Here is a 14,743-nt window from a genome sequence, read left to right on the forward strand (position 1 = left end):
GCTGCGGTAGAAGAGGGGCGTGTGGACTGGAGGGGCGCGGGCGGGGTGCTGTTTCTTAAAAGAGACCTGAAGGCGGTTTTAGAGAACAGGAAGGGGGTGGAGAAGGAGTCGCTGAAGATGGTGGAGGGAGATGACAGTTGGAGTAGGTCCTAGAAGAGGCAGGAAGGAGGTGGCGGGATGCGGAGCGTAAACTGGGGCTTACGTTTCATAAGGGAGGAGGGAACAGCTCTAGCACTGAGGCTGGAGGGCAGGAGGAATGCGTGGGCACTGTTGGTATATTGAAGGGAGACCGCAGGCTGAGGACGGTGAGGACGGTGAGGACTATTTTCCTGAGGATCTTGATTTTCCCAGTAAGAAAGGAGGCAAGTCTCGAATTCCGTGTGACTTACCTGTACGAGCATCGAAGGCGGGGCTGAGGTGGGTAGGCGCGGGGCGGTGGGGGGGAGGGGAGAGGAAGCTGTGAAGCAGATACCCAAGTGCTTGGTGAAAGTGCGAGAGAGACCAGGAAGTCGTTAGAAGACCGGGAAAGGAGAGGGTGTTAGCGCTTCGAGGCAGGGTGGAGCAGTAAGGAGCCTGGAACAACAATCAATGGGGAGTGAGCGGAGTTCCCGCTCCTCCTTCAGGCCACCTGATACTGGGCGTGAGCGTGAGTGTGTGTGTGTGTGTGTGTGTGTGTGTGTGTGTGTGTGTAGGACAGTGGAGTGGTGAGGAAATAAGCAGCCTCCACTTGAAACAGCGGCAGAGCTTGTGATGTCCTGAGCAAGATTCAGGTACCGGGAAAAGGAGGAGATGGAGAGGGCATCGGTGCAGCAACTGTGAGGGCTGGGCAGTTTGTTCCTAGTGGAGGGTACTCCAGAAAGCACATGACAAGGCTTGGCAGGGGGCAGCAGTACTGAGAGGAGAAACTGGAGGGCGAGAGGCACACAGGGCACTGTTGGGTTGAGAAAGAAGTACATTCTGAGGGGAGCCAAGGGCTCATGGAGTTGGCCTGCCTGATAAAATTATCGGCCTCTCAAGATTCCTCCTGGAACTCTGCTCTAACGAGGTTGCTGGGGAAAGGGTGAGAGTGGGGATACTAAATCGCTGGGGCCAGTAAACAGAGGTAGAGTCTGGAGCTTGGAGACGTTTGTTAACTCCCGCCAGGCAAGCAATCTGTGGCTTTCGTTTTGTTTTGGTTTTTTCTTGAGCTCCAAACACTAGGAGAATGAAAAATGGTTTTGTGCCGGGGCAAAACAGCCTTGGGTTGGGTGGTTAGGCCTGAAGAAGCGGGGATACTCCTTTGCTAGGTCTTCTGGGGTGACAGAGATAGGTCTGGGGCAGGGGGGCAGTGGGGAGACTGGGAAGGATCCTCACTTGGGTTTCTTGTCTCTACACAGCCCAGCCCTGTTCACACAGGGCAGTGAGGTTAGGCTGGAGGCAGGGTATAGGGGACGGGCAGCCATGAGGTTGGGAAGGGACAGGCAGACCCAGGTACTAAGAGGAGAGACTGGGCTCAGTCACTGGCACAGCTCCTGACCCAACAGGGATAGAATTCAGACTTAAGCACCATTCCAGCACTTTTTTTTTTTTTTTTTAGCTCACCATCCTCACAGAACTTAATGAGCTGGTTAATGGGAGTGAATCCACACTGGGACAGCTGGGAGTTGCCTGGATGTTGTTTGCCTTAGCAAAGAGGTTATATGGCCGTAATGGGGCCAAAACGTTTGAGAATCATGACTTCTAGGCAGAATGATAGGAATTGGATTGATAGCTAGTATCATCAATGGTATGAAAGAATTGAGAAAGACTATATGTCAGTAGGGGTAAAATGAGCTCATTTAAAAACATTTTTAGTTTTGGAGATTGGTAGGAGCCTCAGCAGGATATGCTCAGCATCCAACAGGTAGAGGCCTGAAGGGAGGGTGGCAGGTCAGGACTTGGGATCTGGAGTTCATTCCTGCAGAGGTAGAAATGAAACATTCTAGAGAAAGTCTAGAGGGAACAAAAAGCCCACAAAGACTAATGAGTGATCTGAGGAGAATGGAGAAAATAGAAATCCGCTGTTCTCAAAGAGGTGAGGACTGTGAAAATTCTGGTGTGCAAGGTTGAGAGGCTGAGAACAGGGAAAATACCCTTTGAGGAAGAGAGATGAGATATGGTGTCAAAGGTGGCTTCTGAGCTGGGGAGATCTGCTTTAAGATAGAAGGGGAAAGGAGCAAGAGGGGAAGGAGAAACTGATCACAGCACAAAAGATTTCTTCCTGGGGAGGGAGGGGAGTGTTTGGAGCATGGGTGAATTTGAGCACAAACCGATTGAATCTTTGTGAGATTGAAGACTTTCTCTGCAAGAGATGACTCACACCAGGTAATTTATGTGTAGAGAAAACCGAGCATACAGACACACACATAATCCTTGCCTTTGAGTCAATTATTTGTGAACTACTACAGTGCTGTTGTTTTTTTTCCCTACGAGGACAGAATAAACAGAATCCGATTTAAATTACAGATGGGGATTTAGGCCCTTCCCAAGAGGACAACTTCTTATCCTGTTAAGAGACACTGGGGGACAATATTGAGATGGGTTATGAAAGATCGATTCCCCTGAGAGCTCTAAGAATAGGATCGAACTAGACAGAGCGCAATCTGCCACGCTTTGATTACGCTGAGCCCAGGTTTCTTTTCCAGAAGGCAGTGGGCTAGATTCGACGGTCTTTCATTGCCTGGCAGCGGAGCCTGAGCGGGGAGCTGGTGCAGTGGGGGACAGAAGGCCAAAGGCTTGGGGCCCAGCGCGCTGGGAGTGTCGCGTCCCCTTTAAGAGCGGCGGCGGCGGCGGCGGCGGCGGCGGCGCGCGCTCCGACGGCTTCCCTGGGGCCCCGCCCCTTTCCCGTGAGGCCTCGGGGAGTGGTCCGACAGCCGGCGACTGCGGGTGAGGAGCGGGGCCGGGGGCGGGGGGAGTTATGTCTCGGCGCGGCTGGCTGCGGGCGCCCCTCCGCCGCGGCGTCGGCGGCGGTGGCCCCCGGGCCCGCCGGCTCACGCTGCCGCTCTGGTTGCTCCTCGCAGTGGGAGTCTTTGGCTGGGCCGGGGCTTCGGACGGCGCTGGCGGAGAAGCGAGAGCCATGGACGAGGAGATCGTGTCAGAGAAGCAGGCGGAGGAGAGCCACCGGCAGGACAGCGCCAATCTGCTCATCTTCATCCTGCTGCTCACGCTCACCATTCTCACGATCTGGCTCTTCAAGCACCGCCGGGCCCGCTTCCTGCACGAAACCGGCCTGGCTATGATTTATGGCAAGTGCCTCAAGCCCGTGTCCGCCCCTGGCGCTCCCCCCCTTCTCTGCTACCCGGCTGCCTCGCCTCCTCTCCTGGCCCTGCACGGCCTACGTTCGGCTCCCCTTCCAATTCCTTCCATTTTCCGTCTCGCCTTTCTCCCCCACCCCCGTTTCTCTCCTTCGCGCTCCTTTTTTTCTGCTATGCCCCTCGTTTCTCTGCCTTACCCCGTTTCCTCCTCAGCCTCGCCCCCCGTTTTCTCCGCCTCGCGCCCCCCTTTCCTCTGCCGGTCCGCACCTTTTTTTCCTCCGACCCCACCCCCTTTTTCTTCCGCACCCGCCACCCCCTCCGCCTCTGCCTACCGAGCTCGGGACCTGGGACTGAGGATGGGAAGGGAGTGGGTGCGGTGTCTCAGATTAGACTGAGGACTGGGGGAGGGGAAGCCAGCATAGCGATCCATTTCTCTGGGTGTCAGTTCGTTTAAGGTCCATTGAAGCTGCAGTAGTATCTCTGCTGCTCAGCATCTGACGTTCTTTTGGAGCCAGAGTCCACCTGTCCCCATCACCCAGATCTTGCTACGCCCTGTCCTTTGGAGGCTGAGAATGAAAAGCTGACTCCCGTGTACCCCAAGTAAAAACCTGAACAGGAAAGAAGCCAAAGAAGGCTTAGGGCATTTTTGATGACGTTCTGATGTATTGTACTATGCCTGTAATATCTGATATGGATACGTATGGTTGCCTCTTCTAATTCAGGCCGTGCCGCGGTGAGGACAAGAGGTAAAGATCTTCCAGCAGCATGTTGTACTGTAGGATGATCAGGACAGTTCGGCCAAACAGTAATTAGGAACACCACGCATATGCGGTATTATGGGTGACTTGCTGGTAGCATAAGATTATTGACAGATCGTTGAGTAAATGGCTTCAGTTCTTGTGTCTTAGTGTGCTTTCTTTGCGAGGTTTCTTATTTATCTTTATTTTTTGGTCATGAGGAGAGAAGGGCAAATCAAACCATGGACTCGGAGGCATTTTGGCCTCATGAGAGGAAAAGATGCATATTGCTGACTGTCTTAATCTGAGATGACCGCGGAGGCATATATGGCTGGAGAGATGAGGGCAGACAAACAGTCCTTTCTGTGCAGTACACGAGTGAAGATTATCTTCATTTGGAACAGGCTTAAACTGATGAGCTTGTTGAGCTTTGTGTCTCAGGCTTGCAGATAGGTGGGAGAAGCCCTGGCACAAAAGGACCTTTCTCCACACACGCCTCACCCCCCCCCCCCCCGCCCCTTTCCAGTAAATACAGGCTTCTGGAATGTGCAGCTCAAGGGTAGCATAGCAAGGAAAGGTAGTTGTGTCCATCAGGAAAATGCAGGAACTCAGGATTATTTTTCATTTGTAAGGTAATAAAATTCTAAGCCTGTGTGCAAAATATCTTTGCTCCCTAGGATTCTTAGTTTTTAGACATATTGGGTGGTTTTCATATTTCATGGGGGTTTTTTTGCATTCTATTTGCAGCGCTCCTTAAGCTAAATTAGCCAGATAAGCTATATATCTCTATATAATTTCTCTGTATACCTGTATGTGATTTATTTACTGTCCTCAACAAACCTTTGCTACTCAGCCTACTATGTTATGCACAGAAAATACAAAGAAGTATGTGATCCCCACCTTCAAGGAACTTATCCTTCTTGGGTAGACAGGTCATATAAAGAAAATAAAGGCATCTTAAATTCCATTAAATGCCAAGTAAGTATTACGGTGTTAAAAGAAGGAACTGATCACAGAAACCTCTTTCCTGTAGAGAGATATAGTGTGATGAAGTGGTTAAAGATGTAAGGCTTTAGACCAGAGGTCTGCAGATTTTTTCTGTAAAGGGCCAGAGAGTAAATATTGTCGGCTTTGTGGATCACATCAATCTCTGTGTTGTGAAAATGTGTTGCATTTTCTTCTTTGTTTTGTTTTTTTCCTTTCTGTAAACCTTTAAAAATTTAAAAGCCATTCTTAGCTCTTGGACCATACAAAAACAGACCATCACTGTGATTTCCAACCCCTGCTTTAGAGTCAGACCTGGGTTCCTGTCTTACTATGCCAATAACTCTGTGTGATCTTAGGCAAGTCCCTTACCTTCTTACACTGTCATCTATAAGTTAGGAACAATGATAGTAGCATTATTGTGAGGAAGAAATGTTTTTAGCTTAGTACCTGACCCCTAAGTAAATGCTCATTATATGAGAGCTGCAATACTATTATTATTATTGCTGTTATAACTGCATTTTCTCAGGTTAGGCTCAGAATAGTTCTTTTAATTATTCAGTCTTGTAAGTTAAGAGGCAGATATAGTATTTTTTATAAAAATCAAATAGGGACTTAGAATTTCCCTGAAAATATTTGCTCTTTGGTTGTTGATAATCATTAACCTCCTCTAACTCTTGGGCTAAAGGAGAAAAGTGGGATTACTGATTGCTTTCCCTGATGTTTCTAAGTTAATGAAAAGTGATGGAGTACCTTAGTGTTGGTATTTTGTGAAGGAAAAGCAAGGGTATCTCTTGTGGAATATAAAGTGAAAGAGTGTTATCTGTGAGTCGAATTGGGTTGATTTGCCACGACTTGGCATTCTTTAGCCTGTCTCATTTTCTCAATATGGGTGATGGGGGCTGTGGATGAACAGCCTCCTGACCAACTCTCAAGTCCAGTTTGAGAAAAGATGGGGCTGGGTCAAAGTATTTTCACTGCCATGGAAATGGACATTTTCTAATCCTAATTACCATCTGCCATTTACCTATTTTTACGACTCTTGTACCATTATAGCTGTTACGTTAATATATTATTTTAAGACCTTTATTTTTCAGCTTGACTTCCAGATGAAAGGGCTTCTTACTCTGGGAATGTCCAGACCTCCAAGATTCAGCCCACTGATGATTTAGCTCTAAATCCCAGAAAAATGCTACTTAAAATAAGCTTCTCCTTTATTTTTTTGAGAAGCCGGGGTAAAAAGAGAGAGAGAGATTAAGTTGCCAATGTGGTCAGTTTCTAGATTGTAATATAGCCTAATTGCCCCAGTTACAATGTCGAAGCACCCAAGTGTTCTGTTTATTGGGCTAGCTTGCTTAAGAAGCTTAAAAGTGAGTCACCGTTAGTAAGTCTGAAAAGTGATCACTCACTGCAGTATGCTTACAGATGGTATAAAAATCAGAAGACAGGGAAGCAATATTTATTATGCCTTAAACTACAGCATCCAGAGTCCTAGGTTTAACTAATGCGATTTATCAATAAATATTTATTAAGTGTCTTTGATGTATGCGATATGATGAGAAATACAGATATGAGTCATCATCCCTGTCCTCAAAGCACTTACAATCTAGTGACTGAATAGGTAGTGTTTACTGAGCATTATAATGTGTTAGACACTGCTTAGGTGCTCAACAAATATCATCTCATTTAAACCTCATAACGACCCTGTGAGACAGGTACTATTATCTTTCCCATTTTACAGATGAGGAAATTGGGGCACAGGGAGGTTAAATGACCTGCCCAAAGTCACATAACTTGTAAGTATTAAGGCAGGATTCAAACACAGTCAATCGGCCTCAGGAGCCCCATTCTGTTAGCCCCTTAAACCATATTGCTTCATGTTGAAGAGATAAAACTTATCTATAAAGACAAAACAGGTTAGTAGTATCATCACTACATATGAGGAAACTGAGGTTCAGTGAGAAGTTATGTACCCTAGGATCACAGACTAGAACTTGATGGAGCCAGAATTCATACTTCTATCTGCCTTCCAAACTTGTGCTTTTTCTCCTACACTCTACTGTACTAAATTTAATAAGGTTGGATATGAAGGGAGTTAACACTTAAAGTTACAGGGGTTTTGGAGGTGAGTTGTGAGGGAAGCTTATGAGAGAATGGAGACATAATCACCAGAGAGCAAGTTAGTAGTGATGAGAGAGCAAGCAGGTGATTAGAAAATTATAGAGACTTTGGAAATAGAAAACCCAGATTTCAGTTCTGGTTTTGCCACTTAATGCCAAATAATGTTGGGCAAGTCATTTATCCCCATTTTATAGTTGAGAAAATAATGACTGAGAGATTTGTAGTAGTTCAATTAGCTTTTCAGACAGAATCTAACAGCATTCTTCAAGAAGTAGATAAGTGTTATATATGTACATACACACACACATAAATAAATACACACACACATACATACACTTTTCAATCTGTAGAAATCTTATCAATTTTGGCCGCACTCAATACCCCAGTGATGTTCCTTCCATATTTTTGACTATTAGAGGCTTCTAGTGTGATAATCTGGAAGAATGTGCTGAAATCCATTAGAAAACCAATTTCCACTGTGAGACTCATACAGTGTTGCAGCCTTGGGTGATACTGAGTTCTGTATCCCTGGGAGGGTCTCCAGCACAAGAGGGTCAGGAATGTGTAGGAGGAATGGGACTTCTCTGTTTTGTGAAAGATATCTCTTTGTGATTGTACTCTTTGTTGCCTGTTAGTGATAATTTTAAATTTCATGATATCAGTAGTTTTTGTGCCTCTATCTATGTAGGAGGCTAGAATTTTCTGCCTTATCCCCTTAACAAAGCACTCCTTTTGTGTACTTTCTGTTTAGTGAGAATTGCTTTAACTCTGTGATTAGGATTTGACCTTTCACAGAACCCAAGTTAACTTGATCTGTCAACTGTATTCAAAGAAATTCCAATTTTTCAGCTGTCTGATGCTTTTATAAAAGGATCTTGATTTTTTCCAACCTAAGTAATTGTTCTCCTTGCTGGTGTTCTAACTGTCAAGGTGTGTGTTTCAGATTTGTCCAAGTGCTGAGCCCTCCTCAGGGCACCCAGTGACATTTCAGCATTGGGTCAGGGCGCGGTAGAACCAGTGGGTACTCTTCCTTACACAGTCAAGCTTGGGGATATGGAAAGAATTTATGCTGATATTTTTACTGTTTGTAGTAGCTTAACTGTGATTTTTACACATAAATGTAATGCGACAACTTACTACTACTGAACATCTTAATTAGAAGGTCTTGTGAGATAGTAGAGAAAAGAGCTGTTCCTATATCATATAGGCAGGATGACTATGGATTGATAGCCTTTTCTCTCCCAGGTTATGTTTATCAAACACGGTTGATATCCAGCCATCACTTTTTAATTTTGTTTCTTTTTTTGGAGGTGAGATATTTTCAAAGTGTATCTTTCATTTATTATTTTTAAATTTTAAATAAATTTATACCCCCTTCACCCATTTCTACCACCTCCCATCCCCATCCCCATCCCCATCCCCATCCCCATGTCTCTGGCAACCGCCAATCTGTTCTCTGTATCTATTGAGCTTTGTTTTTTATTTTTTTTTTAGATTCCACATATAAGAGAGAGAATATGGTATTTGTGTTTCTTTGTCTAACTAATTTCACTTAGCATAATGCCCTTGAGCTCCATCCATGTTGTTTCAAATGGCAAGATTCCATTCTTTTTCATGGCTAAATAATATTCCATGGTATATATGTACCATATCTTATCCATTCATCCATCAGTGGACACTTAGGTTGTTTCCATATCCTGGCTATCGTAAATAATGCTGCAATGAACATAGGGGTGCGTATATCTTTTTGAGTTAATGTTTTCATTTTCCTTGGGTAAGTACCCAAAAGTGCAATTGCTGGATTATATAGTAGCTCTTTTTTAAATTTGTTGTGGAACCTCCATACTGTTTTCCATACTGGCTGCACCAGTTTACATTCCCACCAACAGCACATAAGGGTTCTCTTTTCTTCACATCCTTGCCAACACTTGCCATTCTTTCTTTTTTATAATTGCCATTCTAACAGGTGTGAAGTGATATCTCATTGTGCTTTTGATTTGCATTTCCCTGATGATTAGTGATATTGAGCATCTTTTTATGTACCATTGGCCATCTGTGTGTCTTTTTTGGAAAAATGTCTATTTAGATCCTCTGCCCATTTTTTAATCAGATTGTTATTTTGGTTTTGAGTTGTATGAGTTCTTTATATATTTTGGATATTAGCCCCTTATCAGGATATGATTTGCAAATATTTTATCTTTCATTTATTTTAAATCTGAACCTTTGTTAAAACGTTTTTTAGGGTCGATGTCATTGTACTGTTTACCAGTTACTCGTTGCTGCTCACTTAAAAAAATACATGTGACTGTAAGTTGACCAGAAGGATCCTTCATCTCTGCTTCCTCCTCCCTTCTCAGCCAACTACTGCTCTTATACTCCCCGTTTCTAATTTATCACTTCCCACTCTGGTCTGGCTTCTGCTCCCACCTCTTCACTCAAACTGCTCTTAGCAAGGTCACCTATGACCTCCTTGTTGCCAAACCCAATGGACACTTCTTAATGCCTGTCTTCCTCGACTTTGCTGCAGCATTTACTAGTTTTCACCACTTCCTCCTCTGTTCTTCCTACTCCTGTGGCTTTTCTTTCTTAGAGTCCTTCATCATCTCCTTCTCCTCTACCAACCCCTTAATTTTGGCATAAAACTCCGAGCATATATCCATAGTCCTCTTCCCGCTTTGTTTGCTCCCTAAGTAATCCCATCTGTGCTTCACTTCAACCATCTTATGACTGCTAAGTGTATATCTCCAGTCCAGATCCACCCCCTTCCTTGAGGTCCGGATCCCACATACTCAACTGTGCATGTGTCACAGGTACATCAAACTCAACATGTCCAAAACGGAGCTGTGCATTTCCCCCTGTAAGTCTGTTCCCTGTCCCACTGACTGGCCCTCCTACCCCCCGATTGCCTAGGCCAGCTTACCCACCTAGTTGCCAAGTCAATTTAGGTTCCTCTTAGTTTTTCATCTCCCTTCCTCCCCGTCCAGTCAGTCACCACATCCTTCTACAAGATAATACTTTCTAAAAAAATCCCCCTCTCTCCCTATCTCTGCTCTCTTAGATTAGGCCCTGCACTCTTAGTGCGTGAATGACCTCAGTGGCCTTCTATCTGGCCTTTCTGAACCTCTGTAGTCTAGACCAGTCTTGCTAAAATAAAAATCTGATGTCAAGCCCTTTGACATCTATGGTTCTGTGGCTTCCTTTTGCTTTCAGGACAAAGTCTACACTCCCTTCCCCAACACGTGAGGTCTCTTGTTTCACACCTCAACTCTTGCCACTTTATATCCCAGCCATACTGAACTATTTATGATCCCCTAAACGGGCTGTGTTTTCTCACTCTTCCTTGACTGGGTATGTACTACTATTCCTCCTACCTAGACAACCATTTTCTCTTACTTTGTTACTTGCTTAGGTGATACCTCTGGAAAGACTTTCCTAATGTCCCACTCCCTCAGGCTTGCTTAGGTACATCTTTTCTGTTTTTATAATACCTTGTATATATGTGTATGTGTGTGTGTGTATATACACACACACACACACACACACACACACACACACACACATCGTGTTATAATTGTTTATTCAGTCTGTTTTCACCAACTGGACTGAGAGCTGCTTGAAGGCGGGACCTTGTTTTCATTTGCGAACCCCGGGGGCCTACTTAGCATAGTAGTCCAATCATATATATTAAAAGAAAGGCTGACTGGTTAGGGTGAAAGAGAAAGGAGAAAGGAGACAGGAAGGTAAAATGCCACTAATAGTGGAGTTAAGGAAAGTTCCAGACGTTTGAGTTCAATTTGCAGTTGAGGTATATCTATACACTGGAACATTATTTGACCGTAAAAAGGAATGAAGCGCTGATACATGCTGCAATATGGAAAACCCTGAAAACATTATGCTAAGTAAAAGAAGCCAGACATAAAAGGTCACATATTGTAGGATTCTACTTATATGAAATGTCCAGAATAGGCATAGAGAAAAAGTAGATTTGTGGTTGCCAGGGGATGGGAGTCAGGGTGGGGGAAATGGAGAGTGACTGCTAATAGGTCTAGGGTTTCTTTGTGGAGCAATGAAAATGTTTTGGAATTGGATAGTAGTGATCAATATCCAACTTTGCGAATATACTAAAAGCCACTGAATTGTACAGTTTAAAAGGGTAAACTTTGTATAGAATTCTATCTCAATAAAATCATTATTAAACATTTTGATCAGTATAGGTTTATAGTACCTAGATCATTGTGCGTATTTGAATGTCAATATGATGATCTAAGTAAAATTCCAGCAATACATTGACATCATAGTGTCAAAGTCAGGACTTCTGTTCCATGTTTTGATTTTGAAACATATTTTAAAATTAAAATCTCACCTTTTAGTATTAGAAGAACTCAATCAATCTAGAAAAATTATTGACTTTCCAATTTGTAAAATTTGTGTTATTTGGCCAGCCATGTGATTTAGGAATAACTTGAGAAATGCATGTGTTTAAGTCTTGTGAATTGATGGATGGAGGTGGTAAACACATTTCTAACATGATTACACAGTTAGGTTGGGACACCTTGGAGCATATTCTGTGTACAGATGACTTGAAGGTATTTCCTCATTTTGTTACCTTCCTAATCACTTATTTATATCTTGATCTAGGGACGCAATGATACACGTTGTTACCCTAGGGAATGTTTTCCCTTCCTGTCCCACTGGCTTATATGAATATCGAACTCTTAGATTTGTGAATTTAGTAATACTTTAAAGTGTAACTTCATTTGGTCTAAAAATGAGTTTAGAATCACAAGGGACTATCATAAGAGGTTTTCTGTTATCAATTCAAAGGTATGTGTGGGGTACAAAAGAAGTAGTCTCTGTCTGAAAGAAGAGCTTATATTATTCTTTTATTATTTCCAGGTCTTTTGGTGGGCCTTGTGCTTCGATATGGCATTCATGTTCCAAGTGATGTGAATAATGTGACCCTGAGCTGTGAAGTGCAGTCAAGCCCAACTACCTTATTGGTAAATGTTAGTGGAAAATTTTATGAGTATACGCTGAAAGGAGAGATCAGTTCACATGAGCTCAATAACGTTCAAGATAATGAAATGCTTAGAAAGGTAAGTTCTTCGTTAAAGGGAATCTTTGGATTTTTTTTAAGGTATATAATAGCAGCAAAGTGATTCAGGAGAAAAATAATGCATTTTTAATGATATTTAGAATAATCAGTCTTTTCAAATGGAGTAAAACCTCAATTAACGAATGTAATGCAAGGCTAAGGAAATTGACATGTCTATAGTTTGCTTTTCTGATTGAGGCTAAGTACTACAACCCTTTTTGTTTCACTCTGTAGTGTTTACAGTTGTAATAAATGGTGACCAGTATTGAGTGAAGCAGAACTTATAAGTGTTTCTTTCAATTTGCTTATGGCCCTTAGAGTTTTATAGTACTTTAGCACATTGAGTTTATTTGATAATACCTAAAATATTCCATTAATATTTTTTTGAATTCTTTCTTGCCTTGATTGTGTTCTGTGCTGAGCACAAGTTAATCTTTCTTTGATTCATAATCTGGCACAACTTCAGGGGCCTCAGCCTGAGTATCAGGTACTGTACCATGGTGTGCGTGAAGCTTGATGTAGGTTGGGTTGCAGTCTTACTGGCTTCCAGACATTCCTGGAGTTGCTTTCTCCTGTCCTCCCCATAGTTGCCATCCTGAAGCTTCTCAGGGCCTCTTTGCTCATGTCTCTGTTTTCGCCCACCCTTGGCCATTTGCCTCCACTTCTGCCTTCTACATTGGCAGGACTTGGCTTTTATAGCTACTTGGTTGTGTTCCTGACCATCTTTAATGCTTTTAAAAATTTCATACAAACTTACAGTTTACTTTGCAGCAAGAGTTTTTTTTCCACCTGTGGAAAATTCCAGTTCCTTAAGAGTTCTAGGAAATGAAATTTTAGCATGAGTATGTGTAGCTGCTCTGTGTTCATGTCAAATACTACAGCCTTATGAACAGAAGGGGGCGTCTGTATTATTATAGGAAATAGGTATTAAAAGGAATGGGCTGGGGCTTCCCTGGTGGCGCAGTGGTTGAGAGTCTACCTGCTGATGCAGGGGACATGGGTTTGTGCCCTGGTCCGGGAAGATCCCACATGCCGCGGAGCGGCTGGGCCCGTGAGCCATGGCCGCTGAGCCTGCGCTTCCAGAGCCTGCGCTTCCGGAGCCTGTGCTTCGCAAAGGGAGAGGTCACAACAGTGAGAGGCCCGCGTACCGCAAAAAAAAAAAAGGAATGGGCTGTCAGGACTAGAAATCTGACTTGTGCAGAAACTTTTTACCACAATATTATGTTATATACCTTTAGAGATGTTACCTATGCAAGAAGTCTGTTTCCTGTTGCCAACAACAATGCTGTACCCCCAAATTTTATGTTGCCAGTTTTGGGTCTCTTATTTAAAGCAGACATGTTCATACTTTCTCTTATTTAAAAAATTTTTGCTATCATAGTATTTTAAGATACTTTGCACAGATAGGACTTAACTGATTGTTCCAACGCCATCATCTGCTTGTCATTTGGTTGAGAAGTGGAATAACAGCTATCCTATATGAAATATTTTTCACTTACCACAGTGGTAATATTCTTGCCTTTTGCCAGTTTAACATTTAATCTTTTTTTCTTTTTGCTCATTTGATAATGTAATAAGAAATCTTCTGAGGGAATTCATCTAAAAGAACTCTTTATTTTAACAGGTTACTTTTGATCCAGAAGTATTTTTCAACATATTACTTCCTCCTATCATATTTTATGCGGGATATAGTCTGAAAAGAGTAAGTGCTTTTGTATTTCATATACTTTGAACAGCCTTAAACTCCATGGGCTTTATCATCTTCGACACCTTCAGAAACAGGCAGTTCCTTCCAGGTTCCCCTCCCTCCTCCCTCTCCTATCCTTTTGACATGCTGAAGTTTATGCCCATACAAAAATTCTTTCTCTTACTTATTTCCTTGAATGAATAATGCATTTAATATTAGCATAGCACACTAGAATAGAAAACCTTTTCTTTTTTAAATAATTGGTGAGTATTCTAACACGGTGTAACTTTTTTTTTTTTCCGTCAGAGACATTTCTTTCGAAACCTTGGGTCTATCTTAGCATATGCTTTTCTTGGAACCGCAATTTCTTGTTTTGTAATTGGGTAAGTACTTGAAGCTTAAAACACTTTTAGCCTTCAAATTATCATTTTACAATAATACATATTTGACTTCTGCAGTATTGTATTCTTGAATGTGTCCAAGAACTTTTGCAGTAAAATGTATTCACACAGATAAGTTGTTTGAATTTTCCTTAAGGCTAAGGCATTACCATATTTAAATGACATGCAGTAAATTTGGGATTAGTCACAAAGTACTACAGTAGACCCATCTTTCTGTTCTTACTGTATTGTAACTTCTTTAACAGTTGATTTTTTTTCTAAAGTAGACATATGTTTATTGAACAGATCAATAATGTATGGCTGTGTAACACTGATGAAAGTAACTGGACAACTTGCGGGAGATTTTTACTTTACAGATTGCCTGCTGTTTGGTGCCATCGTATCAGCAACTGATCCAGGTATGTTTTACATGAGTGTGGAGCTTAAGTACTTAAGTTGTACAGTGG

General features: G+C 42.8%; 1 protein-coding gene across 5 annotated transcripts in view; it reads left to right on the forward strand.

Moving 5' to 3' along the window:
• The first annotated feature begins 200 nt into the window (after positions 1-200).
• The window catches only part of SLC9A6 (solute carrier family 9 member A6), a 55,708-nt gene continuing 41,165 nt past the window's right edge, over positions 201-14,743 (forward strand). The window contains exons 1-7 of one of the 5 annotated variants that reach the window (XM_032619499.1): positions 201-417; positions 2,664-2,904; positions 3,039-3,263; positions 12,011-12,210; positions 13,834-13,911; positions 14,203-14,279; positions 14,583-14,695. In XM_032619499.1, coding sequence (XP_032475390.1) covers positions 3,095-3,263; positions 12,011-12,210; positions 13,834-13,911; positions 14,203-14,279; positions 14,583-14,695 — 637 coding nt within the window. In that variant the 5' untranslated portion in view covers positions 201-417; positions 2,664-2,904; positions 3,039-3,094. The other 4 variants (XM_032619498.1, XM_032619500.1, XM_032619501.1 and 1 more) reach the window with 4 other exon arrangements.

The sequence above is a fragment of the Phocoena sinus genome, chromosome X, assembly GCF_008692025.1.
Source record: "Phocoena sinus isolate mPhoSin1 chromosome X, mPhoSin1.pri, whole genome shotgun sequence".
NCBI classification, from domain to species: Eukaryota; Metazoa; Chordata; class Mammalia; order Artiodactyla; family Phocoenidae; genus Phocoena; species Phocoena sinus.